This window comes from Cannabis sativa, chromosome 4 (assembly GCF_029168945.1).
Source record: "Cannabis sativa cultivar Pink pepper isolate KNU-18-1 chromosome 4, ASM2916894v1, whole genome shotgun sequence".
NCBI classification, from domain to species: Eukaryota; Viridiplantae; Streptophyta; class Magnoliopsida; order Rosales; family Cannabaceae; genus Cannabis; species Cannabis sativa.
The window spans coordinates 78,264,178-78,278,523 of record NC_083604.1 but is presented as its reverse complement, the minus strand read 5'-3'; the positions used below and the strand labels follow the sequence as shown (position 1 = coordinate 78,278,523).

Below are 14,346 nucleotides of genomic sequence, written 5' to 3'. Positions count from 1 at the left end.
TTAATTAGTTGGTTAAATTTAATTAATTATGGAAAATAACACAAATCCGTTGTAGTCTAGTTGGTCAGGATATTCGGCTCTCACCCGAAAGACCCGGGTTCAAGTCCCGGCAACGGAAATCTTTTTAGTGTATTTTGCTTTTGATTAACGACAGTGTAAATAATGTCGTATGAAGCAAAATAGTTAAAATTCAGGAAACGACAGCGTTTCTTAAAAACGACATTCAGAAAATATCGATATTAAAGTACCAATATAGTTTTTTTTTTTAAACCATTGAAACTAGCTCAATCTCAATGGGAAAGAAGGGGTGAGAAAAAAGCAGAGGGTAATTCCAAAACCCTTCAATGGTCATAGAGGGGTGGAAGAAAAGGGAGAGTATAGATTTGAACCCAAAACTCTTAAATTATTAATGATTAGGTATTATGATTATATTACATTTTTTTCTTGAATATACTTATTTAGCTATTTTCATAAAAAAAAAAAAAATATATTTGGTACCTTGTATTTTTAATACTACTTAATTGGTACCATATATTTTTAAATTGTACAACATACTTAGTATCCTAAAGTAAAATTTAATCAATATAGTTTTATAAATTTAACTAAACAGTTCTCAGTTACATGTAATTAAATAATTAAATTTGAATTCAGAATCTATAAAATTTTAGACTGTTGATTGTATTGATAAAAATTTATCAAAATAGTTAAAATTAGGGAAACAACAGCGTTTCTTAAAAACGACATTCAGAAAAATATGGATATTAAAGTACAAATATAGTTTTTTTTTTAAACAATTGAAACTAGCTCAATCTCAATGGGCATGAAGGGGTGAGAAAAAATGAGAGGGTAATTCCAAAACCCTTCAATGGTCATAGAGGGGTGGAAGAAAAGAGAGAGTATAGATTTGAACCCAAAACTCTTAAATTATTAATGAATAGGTATTATGATTATATTACATTTTTTTCTTGAATATACTTATTTAGGTGTTTTCATAAAAAATATATATATATATTTGGTACCCTTTATTTTTAATACTACTTAATTGGTACCATATATTTTTAAATTGTACAACATACTTAGTATCCTAAAGTAAAATTTAATCAATATAGTTTTATAAATTTAACCAAACAGTTCTCAGTTACATGTAATTAAATAATTAAATTTGAATTCAGAATCTATTAAATTTTAGACTGTTGATTGTATTGATAAAAATTTATCAAAAAAAAAAATTGAATTTAAAGTACCAAATATGTATGATTTTAAAATACAAAGTACTAAATAAGCTTTATTAAAGATACAGAGTATTAAACTTGTATTTAGATAAAACACAATGTACTAAATGTGAAGACACTCTTTTTTATGGAATGAAATGATGTATAGTTGTGTACACAAAATATGTATAAAATTGTAGACAATAAATTTTATTAGATGGAACAACACATTTTGTATCAAGGGGAGGGACTTCCCCCTTGTGATTCCCATCTATTTTTCTGCTTAATGAACTGCTTGTTCTTTCAAAAAAAAGATGGAAGAAACACCTCTACTTTTTGTATAATGGTATTTTTTAATCTACCCTAATAAGCTTACCTTAAAAAAAATAATAAGAAATTTTTATGCATAACAAAAGATTAATAAAATGACAAAATTAATTTATTAAACAAGTAAAATGTGACACTAATTAAGATGAGAAGTAAGATATTTTCTCGTAAAAGGACTTGACAATTTCTTTCTTTACTTTTAAGTGTTATTTTCATTGTCTAAAGTGACCTATTTTTCAAAAGAAACATTCAACAAATAGAAACATTAGTCTAATAACATCAACATCACCAGTGGAGATAGTCTATTAATAAACATTGCTAATTAATACAAAATCGTAGCTATTAGTAAATTAAAATTTAAAATGATAGCTTCCAAAAAAGAAAATAAATTATCAAAATTAATGATTTATTGTTTTCAAATATATTTAAATTAAGCAAAAATAAAAAATAAAAAAGGATCTGTAGTATAAACTAAATTTATTAATTTAAAATCATTAAGCACAAATCCGTTGTAGTCTAGTTGGTCAGGATATTCGGCTCTCACCCGAAAGACCCGGGTTCAAGTCCCGGCAACGGAATTTTTTTCTTCTGTTTTTTTTCCCTTTTCATCAAAATTTGTTAAAACGATGACGTTTTAAAACAAAGTTATATCATTTGCAGAAGCAGAACGGTGCTTTTCCAGTTTTTCCCACATTACATCTTTATCCAACTTCTCAATATGGACAAACAATTTCTGTAAACAAAGAAAAAAAAATATATCCTTTAATTGCTATGTAATGAGAAGTAGCACTCTCCATTTTCATGATGAAAAAACATCAAAAACAACAACCTTTGTTTTCTCACTTTTTCACCATTAATATTAAATCTCATTTCACTATTGGTCTAAAGCCTAAAACTCACTATAAAGAGACAAGAGAAAAAAACCATTTTACTGGTCACTTGCCAAGCCTAAAATTCTAATTGGATTAATCGTGATAAGAGACAATGTATATACAGCTAAAATGTGTCAGATTCCATTTGCTCTTTCCTATCCTATTTTTCTTTTTTATTTCAAATAAAGAACAGAACTTTCATTTCATGGTTCTTAAATCCTTAACTTTCTTTATCATTTTAGACACCATTTTCAAAAAAAAAAAATAAATAACAATGAGTTTGAAACTTTTATTGTTGATTTCATTACTTCTCCAATGTGTTACTTCTTCAATGGTTGAAGTTGAAGAAGCCTATCTTAAATGGGTGAAGCAAATTGGTTCATTCAACCACTCTTTGTTTCAAAAACCAACTAACAAGTTTGATCCTTGCTTAACTATACAAGTGAGTAAAAACCCAAGATTATTAGGAGCTTTTACTTCAATCCAAAAGGCTGTTGATTCAATCCCATTAGTCAATGAATGTAGAGTGGTTATTTCCCTCAGTGCAGGAATTTACAGGTATGAAATAATGAATATAACACTAGCTTTACTTTGTTATGTTCTTTTGCTCACTTTCACAATATTAACATGAAGTTTTAATGTAGAGAAAAAGTTGAGATTCCTAAGACTATGGCTTATATTACCTTGGAAGGTGATAGTGTTGAAAATACCATTATTGAATGGGATGACACTGCTGATAGATTGGGACAAAGTGGAAAGCCTTTGGGTACTTTTGGTTCTGCAACTTTTGCTGTCAATTCTCCTTATTTCATAGCCAAGAATGTCACCTTCAAGGTAACCCAATTTTCCTTATAGTATGAAAATGTATTCCAATGTGGATTGGATTCCGCTCGTTTAAAGTTTTTGAATGGGATATTTACAGCATAAATACTTATTTAGTTCACTTTGTTGCACTTAAATTGCAAAAATTCATATATAATTTCGTTAGAGACTCATTATGCATAAAGTGTGTAACGGTTGATAAAATCATACCCGAATTCTTGGCCAATCAAGCTAACAAACACACTAATCAACAGAATAGAGCGCCGTCGCCACCCTCGGGAGCACTAGGGAAGCAAGCAGTGGCTCTAAGGATCTCAGCAGACACAGCAGCCTTCATAAGTTGCAACTTTATAGGAACACAAGACACTCTTTATGATCACATAGGGAGACATTACTTTGAGAATTGTTACATTGAAGGCTCGGTAGATTTCATATTTGGAAATGGTCTTTCACTCTATAGAGATTGTCATTTACATGCCACTTCCAACAAATGTGGAGCCTTGACTGCCCAAAAGAGAGAAAATATGCTTCAAGAGACTGGCTTCTCTTTTGTTAACTCTAAGGTTACTGGATCAGGTGCACTCTACTTGGGCAGGGCATGGGGGACTTTCTCTAGGGTTGTCTTTGCTTATACTTACATGGACAACATTATCAACCCAAGAGGCTGGTATGATTGGGGAGACAAAAACAGAGACATGTATGTTTCCTCTCTAACTCTTAATATTTTATAAGCCCACATTGATTTGATAATATTCTTTTAGAGTAATTGGCGGTCAAAGCCTATTTTTTTTACAGTTAACTCCTTGTGTACGAAAGCTTTAGCAAAGCTAACAGATAACAGTAAAATTGAACGAAACTTTAAATTTGCTAACGATTCACTACACAAAGGGTTAACTGTATAAAAATAAAAACATAAAAGGGTTTGGGGCCAATTACTCGTTCTTTTAATGGAGTTTATAGTTGGGATTGTCTTATAATTGAGATAAATAGTGGAAGTGATATAAAAAAGAATGCTAGCTACTAGGATTATTTGTCGGTCTGTTCGGGCTGCAAAATGGAGAGATTGTCCGGTCAAAATTCACTTTGCTTTTTGTTAACCTGTCCATAAAAGAGCAAAACACTAACTAGACCGATCAGGGTAGGATTAGGCCAATTGTGACTACACGTCGCAAATATCATTGCTCTAATTTCAATGGTCTGAGTTGTGTTTTTTGTGCCGTTCGGGTTGTTATTTGGGCAAGTTAGACAAAAAAAGCTTGAATATCTTCACTAGCCAGCCACAACAACAAAAGTAACTGAGATTTTAGAATTGGTGTTGTTTTGTAGGACTGTATTTTACGGACAGTACAAATGTATGGGGCCAGGTGCTGAGTATGGTGGTCGTGTATCATGGTCAAGGGAGCTAACTCCACAAGAAGCACAACCATTCATTACACTTGATTTTATCAATGGCTATGAATGGCTTCCAAATTTGTAATAGTTGAGTTTGAGAATCACACTTCATTTCTATAACAAAAATCATTTATCATATCATCAAGGAAGAGGGACAAAATAAAGTTTTTTATAATTTTTATTAAATTAAAAAACATATTCACAATGTAAAATACATAATTACAATATCCATAAAATCAAACAACAAACTATACACGTCAACACATAAACTGTACATTTGTCATACTTTCCCCACCACCATGTTTTTAAGTTTCTACAAGTAGATTTTTGCTGCTTTGATACAATCTGCAAGTTTTTACCAAATGATTCTTTTATGTCACAGCAGAGCAGCAATAACATGATACAAAAAAAATATTATGAAAAAGAAAAGAAGATAATGACACCAGACAGACGATGCAATGTACCAGACAATACGGTCACAATGATTGAAAAAGTGTCACGGTTGCGATATAACCATTCTTCATCACCTAATAATGTTAACAAATTAATTGTTAAACCAATCATAATGCAAAAGCAAAGTTCTAAACTTCACACTTTTGTTTTTCTGCCTTTCTTAATGAGAGGAAATTACTCAGCAACAAAATGGATCAAGCATTCATGAGAAACTCACCTCAAATGCGACATTTTGATAACCATATACAAAAGTGGATCCAAAAGGATTGCTTGTAGAGCCTTGTGTTTGGATAGCAGCCCGGCCACAGTCCCCAAGGATTTCCTATAGTTTAGTATTTATCGTCATTAGCAAAAAACAATAAAGCAAATTAACAGCAATCTGGTAATAATGGTTCGATAAATAAATGTGATACTCTGGCAAAACCTCAAACGAAAAAAGAAAACAGTCATAAAAAATAAATAAAAAAGAATGGCAAAAAAGAACAAAAAGGAAAAATAGAACAATGAGAAGCAATAAAGCACCTTCACTTGCTCCCACTTTGTGCTTGGATTTATCCTGTGTTTAGTATCCTGATATGAACTCCCAACTGTTAAAAGAAAAAACCAGGTTACGTTATCTCAAATTTTCAAGGTCAAAAATTATAAAAGAGAAGGGGAAAAGGAACTTACGATTATTACCAAAAATAACAAAATTGCATTTTATGTAAGAATTGAAATCAGCATGACCAGGATAGTTTGTATGCAAAACAAACTTCTTGATTTTATGAGTCTGTGAATACAAGAAGATAATCAGAGAGCTGCTATCCAAAGCAAGATATTTGAAGAAATAACAAGCACAAGAGGAATACCTGCCCATCGAATAAGATGTCAAGTCCTCTGGTGAAATAATTGTAGAAATAATCACCACAAAGAGTTGTACGTGGACGAGGATCTGAGGCAGAGTGAATGACCATTTGATCAACCTATAAACCAAAAGCATGCCTGTTAATTCTAGAGAAACTACATAACGCTATCAGAATGATGTAAATACAAATATAGCAAAACCTGCTTTTGATGAATTCCACAAGGACGACCTAATTCGGTCCATACATCCTGCAAGGAAAGGAAAAAGACTGAGAAAGTAAGCCATAACACGGGACCAATCTCCAACAAACAAAAAAGTGATTTCAGGTAAAAACAATTATTGTTCCATCAAGAAGCATCAACCAGCAATCTTGGAGAAAAAAAAAAGTAAGGATAAAGTAAATTTGACTCAAACTTGCCTGAGGTGATGCACCGAAAGGAATATGCTGGCCACCAACAGTGAAGTACAATTCTTCCCCAAGCTGGCACACCATAAAATAAATTAAATGAAGGAAATATATCCAACTGAAACAGAAAACCAACAGCATATAAAAGTAACCTAACTGGTCAGCATTAAAATAACTTGCAAAATAAATGTCAACTGATCACTCTTCCTAACAATTGTTAAACCCCACAATAATAACATAAACTACAATAAACAATTATTTCTAATAATAATAATAAAAGATCTCTACCAACAGTCACTGCATGATAAGAAATGGAAATCCAATAGAAAGAAGCTAACCTTGATTTGCACCTCTTCCATGTAAAGGCTACCCACTGGTAGTGGAGGAGCAGATGCCTTATTCATTAAAGATCCAACCCCAACTTTTTTGTCTGTAGAACTATCATATACAGAGACGCGACATGTAACAGGTGTTGTGCCATCTGGAAACTCTAATGGTAGTTCAGCTGTCCAACAAAAAGTACCTGTGTTAATCGATTACAGCTTGAATTATCTACACCAACACAATTATTCAAGTACCTTCCCCATCATGGCAGCAGTCAGTATACTGGTTTGGAATTGGAAAAGCAAACGATAGACCCTGAAATGTAAAGACATACCCAAAATCCCAGTAAGATACAAGAGTTACACATGCACACGCAAAACAAAACATATAATTATGTCTCAAGTGTACGTACTGGATAGAATAGAAGGTAAACTCCTCTATCTTTGTCATAAATTCCAGGAAACGTAGGCCCAAAAAGTGCATATACAGCTACAAAAGTAGCTAGAGTCGACGGTCCCCTAGAAACAAAAATATGGGTCAGAAATATACCAATGGCATGCTCAGTTAGAACACATAGGATTAGGTGCCCACCCAATTAGAGAAGTGGCATAGCGCATTTGAAGACGCTTTACATCAAATATTTCAATAAGGCGTAACCTCTGCATAACATGTTCACATTAGAATAAACCAAAAAAATAAAGCACCATAATATCTGCATTATCCATCCAATCTAAAATGCAAACAACACATAGAAAGAAAAGCAACATGATATTGGTAGATAAACATTCCAATAAATTTATGCTATGAAATATACAGAAAACAATACCTGTGACCAAGAATCAAAACGAAGATGAAAACCATGATCGGGAAAGCTAATAACAATATCTAATTTCAGTGGATCCTGCAACCAACAAGGTACAGTAATGTAAAACTGTTATGCACAAACCTGTTTTCTCAAATTTTCCAAAAAGAAAAATATTCCCAGTTAAGAAGTCCAGTTGAACTGAGATGATATAAGCATTTTTAATCATAAAAAAAATCACATAAATCATTTGGTAATTGAGATTTTGAAGCCCACCTCATCAAAATGCTTAACGTGGACAACATCATAAATGTTAGGCTGCTGTTCAATTTGAGCAAAAGCCTCACAAATTGGCATACCTGAGCAACATTCGATTAGTTTTCAATCTTCACATACAATCACTAAAATAAGGTAAATGTACTTCTAAGATTTCAAACTTAGAAACTAAAACAGCAACCAAACTACCCATCAAGAGCTCTTTACAACAACAACCCATTTGAATGAATCTAAGTTCTAACACCCAAAACTACATCAAAAACAGTAATCAAGGTCGCTGATTTATAACAATCCCATATCGGTTTCAAAGCTACTAGAGTCTGGAAAGAGTAAACCCAATTAATTTCGAAATGAATTGAACTTTAAACGACGTAATAGTCACAAAAAACCACCGAAAACGAAAATAAAAGGTGAAAATAAAAATTACCAAGGGTGAAAGGCCCAATTCCGAGGCCAGGTCGGAGATCAAGAACGATGGCGCCCATGGCCGTACCTTCGCAACGGCGCCTGGGTCTCTGCTGCTGCTGCTGCAAATTACTCATTATTATTTTTTTTTTGGAAAATGATAATCGAATCGATATTTTTGGTTTTGAAAATTTGTTAGAAACGATCTCCGTGAGTTTCGGCAATGGAAAACTTAAATTAAATTCGTAAAATTATTAATGAAAAATAATATAAAAAGAACAAATTATCAACGGGAATCGTAACGTACGTTGCCTCCCCTAACACGGAACCCATCTGGGCTGATACTTATCTTATTGGGCCTACACTGAATTTTAAGGCCCATTTTCATTTTTATGGTATTTAAGGGATAAACCGAAGATATTTTATGGAAATTTGTTAGAGAAGAGTTAAAAAATGATAAGTTGAAAATACCTTTTTGTATCCATTAATCAAAAATACTCTTATATTATTTTTTTTATTAAAATATACTTATTTTTTTGAGTGAATTACCTAATATACCCTCACTTTCTACTTAAGTCTAGCATATAATTTACATAACCTAAGAGGTCTAATGAGGACATCATCCATAAAAGTGGGTATATCTAAAAAAATATGAAAATAGAGGTAAAAATTAAAACAAATAAAATAAAGTGGATATACAATGTAATTTCCTCTTAAAAAAAATATAGAGTTTTAATATGAGGTTTTAACTTAATAAGAATGATAATGTTATTTGGTGAATCAAATTTTAATGCTTAATGGATTTGTGCTTTCAAGTAGGTCCTACTTTTTACATTAAAATAGTGATATTAATTCCCTCTAACACTTAAGTTTTATATTCCTTCAAATCTACTTATTCTAATTCAAACTCAGTTAACAAAAACTCTTATATACCCTTACCTAGTTTTCTTATATAAAACTTGTAAGAATTGTAACTTTTCCTTATTTTGGCATTATTAATCTTAGTGTGTGTTTGAGAGTTGATTATTGCACAATATAATCACACAACTTCTTGACAAAGAAAAATATTATTTAGGATTTTTGTCCAAATTTAATACGTACTAAATCATGCTTCCTAAATTTTTTAAGTCGTTAAAAATTTTCCCTAAATTATTGAAATTGTTGGATTCAATAATTTTTGTCCAATTTTACTAGCAGAAGTCTGACATGAATGAAAGTTCAAAGAGCATGATTTAGTACATGTCAAAGTTCGAGAAGCGTGATTTAGTAAATATCAAAGTTTAGGATATACGATTTTAGTACATGGACAATTTTCATGTTAGTAAAATTGAATGTAATTAAATAAAAGTCCTTGAATTTAATAATCTTAATAATTCAAGAAAAAATTTTAACAGCCTAATAAAAAGTTCGGAGGCATGATTTGCTATATCAAAAAATTCAACACGCAAAAAGCATAATTAACTAACAAATATCTATTTTATAAAGTGTGCTTATATAACAGAATTCTTGGTTTGTGAGAAATTTATGGGTGACTTTTTATTTATATTAAAAATAAAATAGTTTATTATTAAAAATAAAATAGTTTATGAGAAATTCATGAATCACTTTTTATTTATATATAATAAAATAAATCTTATTAAATCCAAAAAAAAAAAATATACGATTGAGTTTTCTTTAATTATTTATTGTATTCCTTTTCTTATTACAATTTGGACATTCCCGTGGGATCACACATAATATTTCAATCCGCACTTCTCTTTTTTCTTCTTAACAACTTAATAACAAAATATATAAGTAATAATAATAATAATAATAAAGAAGCGTGACTTTTATCAAAGTTCACAAAACCAAAGTTCACAAAACTAAGCATCAATGGCAAAAAAAACCCAACAAAATTTACAACTGACAAATGATTGTAAGTGCTCGGCATATGCATTAGTTTCCAGGAGCAAAGTTTTTAAAGTTACGTAATAATTTACATATATGCAGCATACACAATATACAAAAATAAAGAAGAATATGGAAGAAAGAAGAGACCATTATTCACATTTAGAAAAGCAGTAGAGATAACAATAGAAACTTTTCATTTTTTTTTCATTTTTTTTTATCAATTTTTTTTTTCTTTTTGAATAAAGATAAATATAATATGAAAATTTTAATCGTATAGAGTTTTATTTTAATAAAATATAGTATTTTAAAATAATTTAATAGTATTTTGTTATAGAATACTATCTTTTTTTGTTAAACACAGTTTCACTTTTTTGTCAACACTACTATATTCAGTTTATCAACGAAAAAATGGACAATCTAGATATATGCGGACCCGGCTAGAATGAAAAGTACAAAATACAAAAATTACATTATTGTCTCTATCGAAGCAAATGAAGATTAAAATCCACCAATGACTATATTAGTTTTCTTATCTATAATTTTTAGACAAATGCTATCTTCAATGATCAACAATTTAGAGATTGATTTTTTTTTTTTTTATCTTACACCTATTTAAGTAATGTTTCTTTAAGTATTAGAACATCAATTTTTAATTTATTTTTGGATTAACTTAAGAACATATTTAAATCATCAAGCTTTATTAAACACTATTATATTGCATTCAGTATTCACTTTTAATTGACAACATTATAAACTATAATATTTAGATACACATAACAATAATAATATCACCTAATAACTAATAATATTTTTTCTTTAATTTTTAATTGTATCACTTTCAAATAACATTAAAGAAAAACTAACATAAAATTTAGTATACGTGCCTCGCACGTAGCTTTTTACTAGTATATATATATATAATTACACAATTTACTAAATATAAATTCCATTGTGCAATATAAAGTAGTATAATTGGTAGTTTTATATGAATTTTTATTTTAATGTTGGAGAAAAGTGTTAGTAATAACCACACATTGAAATATAATGTTGTATTAGAATTCAATGTTTTTAAATCCAATTATGATACGAGGTATAAACCTAATGATTATCTAAATTACATTTAATTATATGACTTTCGGATAATTATTAGCTTTAGTGGGTTTGTTTAATCAAATTATGTACATGGTAACTAAATAAATAAAGGTTGTTAAAGTTTCATAAAAACACTCTCCAATTATCATGACTCTCGTGAGAATTAACTATGATTACTAAATACTATTAATTTTTAAAAATGACTACATTAATATATCTACTCTACTACCAACGTGTATGAAACAATGATAATAGTAATTAAAATGTAATTACCATTGATCTCCAGAGCCGGTGGTTTTGGTCATAGGCGGGCAAGGTCCGTGTCTACGGCCCACTCATTTTAAGGGCCCAAATAAAAAAATTGTCTTTTAAAAAATATACATATTTTTTAAATAATTTTTAAAAATACTATTTATCTTTATAGTAAGGGCCTAAAAATTTTTTTTTGTCTATAACTAATTTCAATTCAAGGTCGGCCTGTTGATATCCAAATACACATTATAGCAAATGTCTTTACCAAATTGACCAAAGACAAATATATATATTCATATGATAAATTTGAGTGAGAATAATAATAATAATAATGTACCTTTACTTTATATTTTTGAAAAATACAAAAATTTAAAATTCAAATTTAATTGATGAAAGGTAAAAAAAATATATATATAAATTTGAAACTCGTATTTAAATCATAAAACATACTTAATTTTAAGACTCAAATTTAAATCATATATAAGATAAAAAAATATGGAATATTTTTTACATGTCTTGCTAATTTGTTGTACATTTACTTGTGTGTATATTTGGATAATACTCCTTCGAGGTCTCTTGATGCCATTTGTCGGGTTACACACGATCACTTCCTAGTGAACTTATTTCCACTCATACCTCATTGGATTCACTTTGTATATTTTGAATTCAAAAAATTCACATGACACTAATTGTAATTTTTTATTGAAAACAAGCACCTTTTTATTGTAATTGTGTAATCAGGATAGTATAATCAATAGGGTAGTAATTACTTTTTTATTTTAACTACTTAAGGCTAATTCAAGTGACCATAGAAAGGTGCGTATGTGTTGGAAGTCCTGAGTTCGAGTCTCAACTTATACATTGTGTAATATATAAATACTTAAATAAAAAAAATTACTTTCTTATTTTGAAATACAAGGTGTATTTAAATATCAAGTAAATATTACATATAAATTCTTATTTGTATAGTTTTGAAATAAGTTGTTAAATTGCATAGAATATTATATAATAATTAATTATTTTAAAATAGTAATATTTCATAATTACACTTAATTCTTACAAAGATTTTGAGAACTACAAAATGTAATTATAATCTATCAATTATCTTCACTTACATAATTACTTTATAATTACATTCTCAAATAAATATGTTAAATTAAGTACTTACATTAAATTATACTCTAATCCAATATTACAAAGAGTTTATTTTCCCAATCACATGTAATTTTGGGTACAAATGTCTTTCTTAATTTCTTTCCTTCTCTATATTCCATAATGTGAAACACAAAATCATGTGTTAATTTTTTATCTCATCCAAAATGTGTTTTAAGACCTTAAGAAAGAGGGGTGTTAATAATTTGAGTACTATGTCCTATATGGCACTGGCAGCTTAAGTTTTTACGTGTAAGTTTCATCTTACAATGAAATTTGTCATATTTATTACTCGTGCCTAATATAAATAAATATTAAATATTTTTTTTATATATATAACTTGTTTTGGTATTAGATAAATTGCCACACTTATTATTATTACTTGATTAATAAAGTAATATCTTTACCTAACAAAATTAATGGGAACACATTCCAACACATTCATATGGTGGTGCACTGCATACCTTTCATTTTTAGTCATGTTTCAATGCCGCACACCATCTTGTAATATAAAATAAATTATTCTCCAAACGATATCGTTTTAAGTGGTGAATGTACTTTAGTCAATACTCCACTCAACATTCACACCTATTATTGTCTACTCAAATACGCTTCATTCCATACATTTCATCACTTCTTTTTTTCTTTCTAAATGTTTGAGAAGTAACTTTATCAAATAAATAATACCGAGTGTCTGGTATAGTTAGTTGTATGATTTTACGTTAAATTTTGTAGTAATATTTATTTTAATAAGCTTTAAAAATGGTGTTCCTTTGAGAATAACAGTTAGGCTATGGTCAGAGACGGAACTACTTTAGCTCCAAAAAAGGCCATGGCCTCTCCTAAAATTTCGGACAAAAAAAAATTATAAAACAATTTAATGTTAAAAATTGTATTTTTTCAAAAAATTATGTATTTGGCCCCCCTTAATTTTTTTTTATCTTTTAGCCCCTTTATTCTTAATTTCTACTTCCGTCCCTGGCTATGGTATCTTTGCATAGAAGGATCTCGACAATTATTTTGAGTACAATGTATAAATCCCAATTAACTCTTAGGTAATTTTTAAAACTGCTATTAAGCTAAAAAAAACTTTAAGAAGGTAATTATAAAGTATAAAAGACGTTAAAAAAAAAGCATAAAAGACAAAGAAGATTTTTCTCCAAGTATAAAAGACAGAAGATTTTTCTCCCAATTTATTATTTTTCATTTAACTTTTGGTAATAAATAAAAAATGTGTGATAATATTTTACAGTCACTTTTTCAAAGCAAATCATACCATATTCCATATTCTAGCTAGCTGGTGTAGTGTAGTGAGACTAGCTATTGCAATAGGAACAGGACCATCGTTTCGTTACTAACTAAGTATTGGAAATTCATCCAAATAAAAAAAATATTGAAATAATAATAATAATAATAATAATAATAACATAGATGCAATTTTATGGCTGTTTAATGGTTGATAGAAAAAAAAAATGTTAAAATTATTATTATTCTTTGAAAAATTTAGGTTAGTATACTTAAATGTAAAATATAGTAATTTAATATACTATCCAAATAAAAATAGTATATCTACTTTTAATATTTTTTTCCCTTTCAAAAATATTTTTATATTTTAAAAAAAAAACTTCTCTCTCTAACTCTCTCACTCTTTGACGTTGAACCCTGACCCAAAACCCTGTCGTTGAAGATGCAGATCCAGAATCTCTAAAGTCGAACACACAAACTCATAATCCTAGATGTGAATCCCTGTCTTCGTCTTCTTTCACAATATCTCTCATTTTTTGCATTTTTTTTTCTTGTTTTTTTTTTTTTGCGATATTTTACGA

The 14,346-nt window shown here is 29.2% G+C and overlaps 2 protein-coding genes and 2 non-coding genes across 7 annotated transcripts; 3 read left to right on the top strand and 1 right to left on the bottom strand.

The window, feature by feature from the left end:
- The first annotated feature begins 45 nt into the window (after positions 1–45).
- Positions 46–118, top strand: TRNAE-CUC (transfer RNA glutamic acid (anticodon CUC)). Its single transcript has one exon. It is a non-coding gene; the product is annotated as a tRNA-Glu (tRNA).
- A 1,925-nt stretch (positions 119–2,043) lies between these two features.
- Positions 2,044–2,116, top strand: TRNAE-CUC (transfer RNA glutamic acid (anticodon CUC)). Its single transcript has one exon. It is a non-coding gene; the product is annotated as a tRNA-Glu (tRNA).
- Positions 2,117–2,484: 368 nt separating this feature from the next.
- Positions 2,485–4,760, top strand: LOC115714299 (probable pectinesterase 53). The gene is made up of 4 exons (XM_030642946.2): positions 2,485–2,968; positions 3,055–3,244; positions 3,487–3,929; positions 4,559–4,760. The coding sequence occupies exons 1-4, from the start codon at positions 2,685–2,687 to the stop codon at positions 4,707–4,709; spliced, it is 1,068 nt and encodes a 355-aa protein (XP_030498806.1). The 5' UTR covers positions 2,485–2,684; the 3' UTR covers positions 4,710–4,760.
- A 16-nt stretch (positions 4,761–4,776) lies between these two features.
- LOC115714298 (PHAF1 protein At3g51130) lies at positions 4,777–8,446 on the bottom strand. Of its 4 annotated transcripts, none has more exons than XM_030642944.2 (15): positions 8,157–8,414; positions 7,730–7,812; positions 7,478–7,552; positions 7,243–7,310; positions 7,064–7,169; positions 6,906–6,966; positions 6,666–6,832; positions 6,340–6,402; positions 6,122–6,169; positions 5,926–6,039; positions 5,747–5,846; positions 5,600–5,664; positions 5,295–5,399; positions 5,089–5,151; positions 4,777–4,969 (listed from the first exon to the last, which is right to left on the bottom strand). In XM_030642944.2, the coding sequence occupies exons 1-14, from the start codon at positions 8,269–8,271 to the stop codon at positions 5,101–5,103; spliced, it is 1,221 nt and encodes a 406-aa protein (XP_030498804.1). In that variant the 5' UTR covers positions 8,272–8,414; the 3' UTR covers positions 4,777–4,969; positions 5,089–5,100. The 4 variants fall into 4 exon arrangements, with proteins under 4 accessions (XP_030498804.1, XP_030498805.1, XP_060970579.1 ...); XM_030642945.2 differs by having other exon boundaries at positions 5,756–5,846; positions 8,157–8,396; XM_061114596.1 differs by having other exon boundaries at positions 4,777–5,151; positions 8,157–8,446.
- Between the last annotated feature and the right edge of the window lie 5,900 nt (positions 8,447–14,346).

Coding starts and splice junctions, on each gene's coding strand:
- LOC115714299 (XM_030642946.2), top strand. CDS start 2,685: ATGAGTTTGAAACTTTTATTGTTGATTTCATTACTTCTCCAATGTGTT. Junction 2,969..3,054: donor CTCAGTGCAGGAATTTACAG/GTATGAAATAAT, acceptor GTTTTAATGTAG/AGAAAAAGTTGAGATTCCTA. Junction 3,930..4,558: donor GGAGACAAAAACAGAGACAT/GTATGTTTCCTC, acceptor GTTGTTTTGTAG/GACTGTATTTTACGGACAGT.
- LOC115714298 (XM_061114596.1), bottom strand. CDS start 8,271: ATGAGTAATTTGCAGCAGCAGCAGCAGAGACCCAGGCGCCGTTGCGAA. Junction 7,813..8,156: donor AATTGGGCCTTTCACCCTTG/GTAATTTTTATT, acceptor AATGTTGCTCAG/GTATGCCAATTTGTGAGGCT. Junction 6,833..6,905: donor CTGCTGCCATGATGGGGAAG/GTACTTGAATAA, acceptor TTTGTTGGACAG/CTGAACTACCATTAGAGTTT.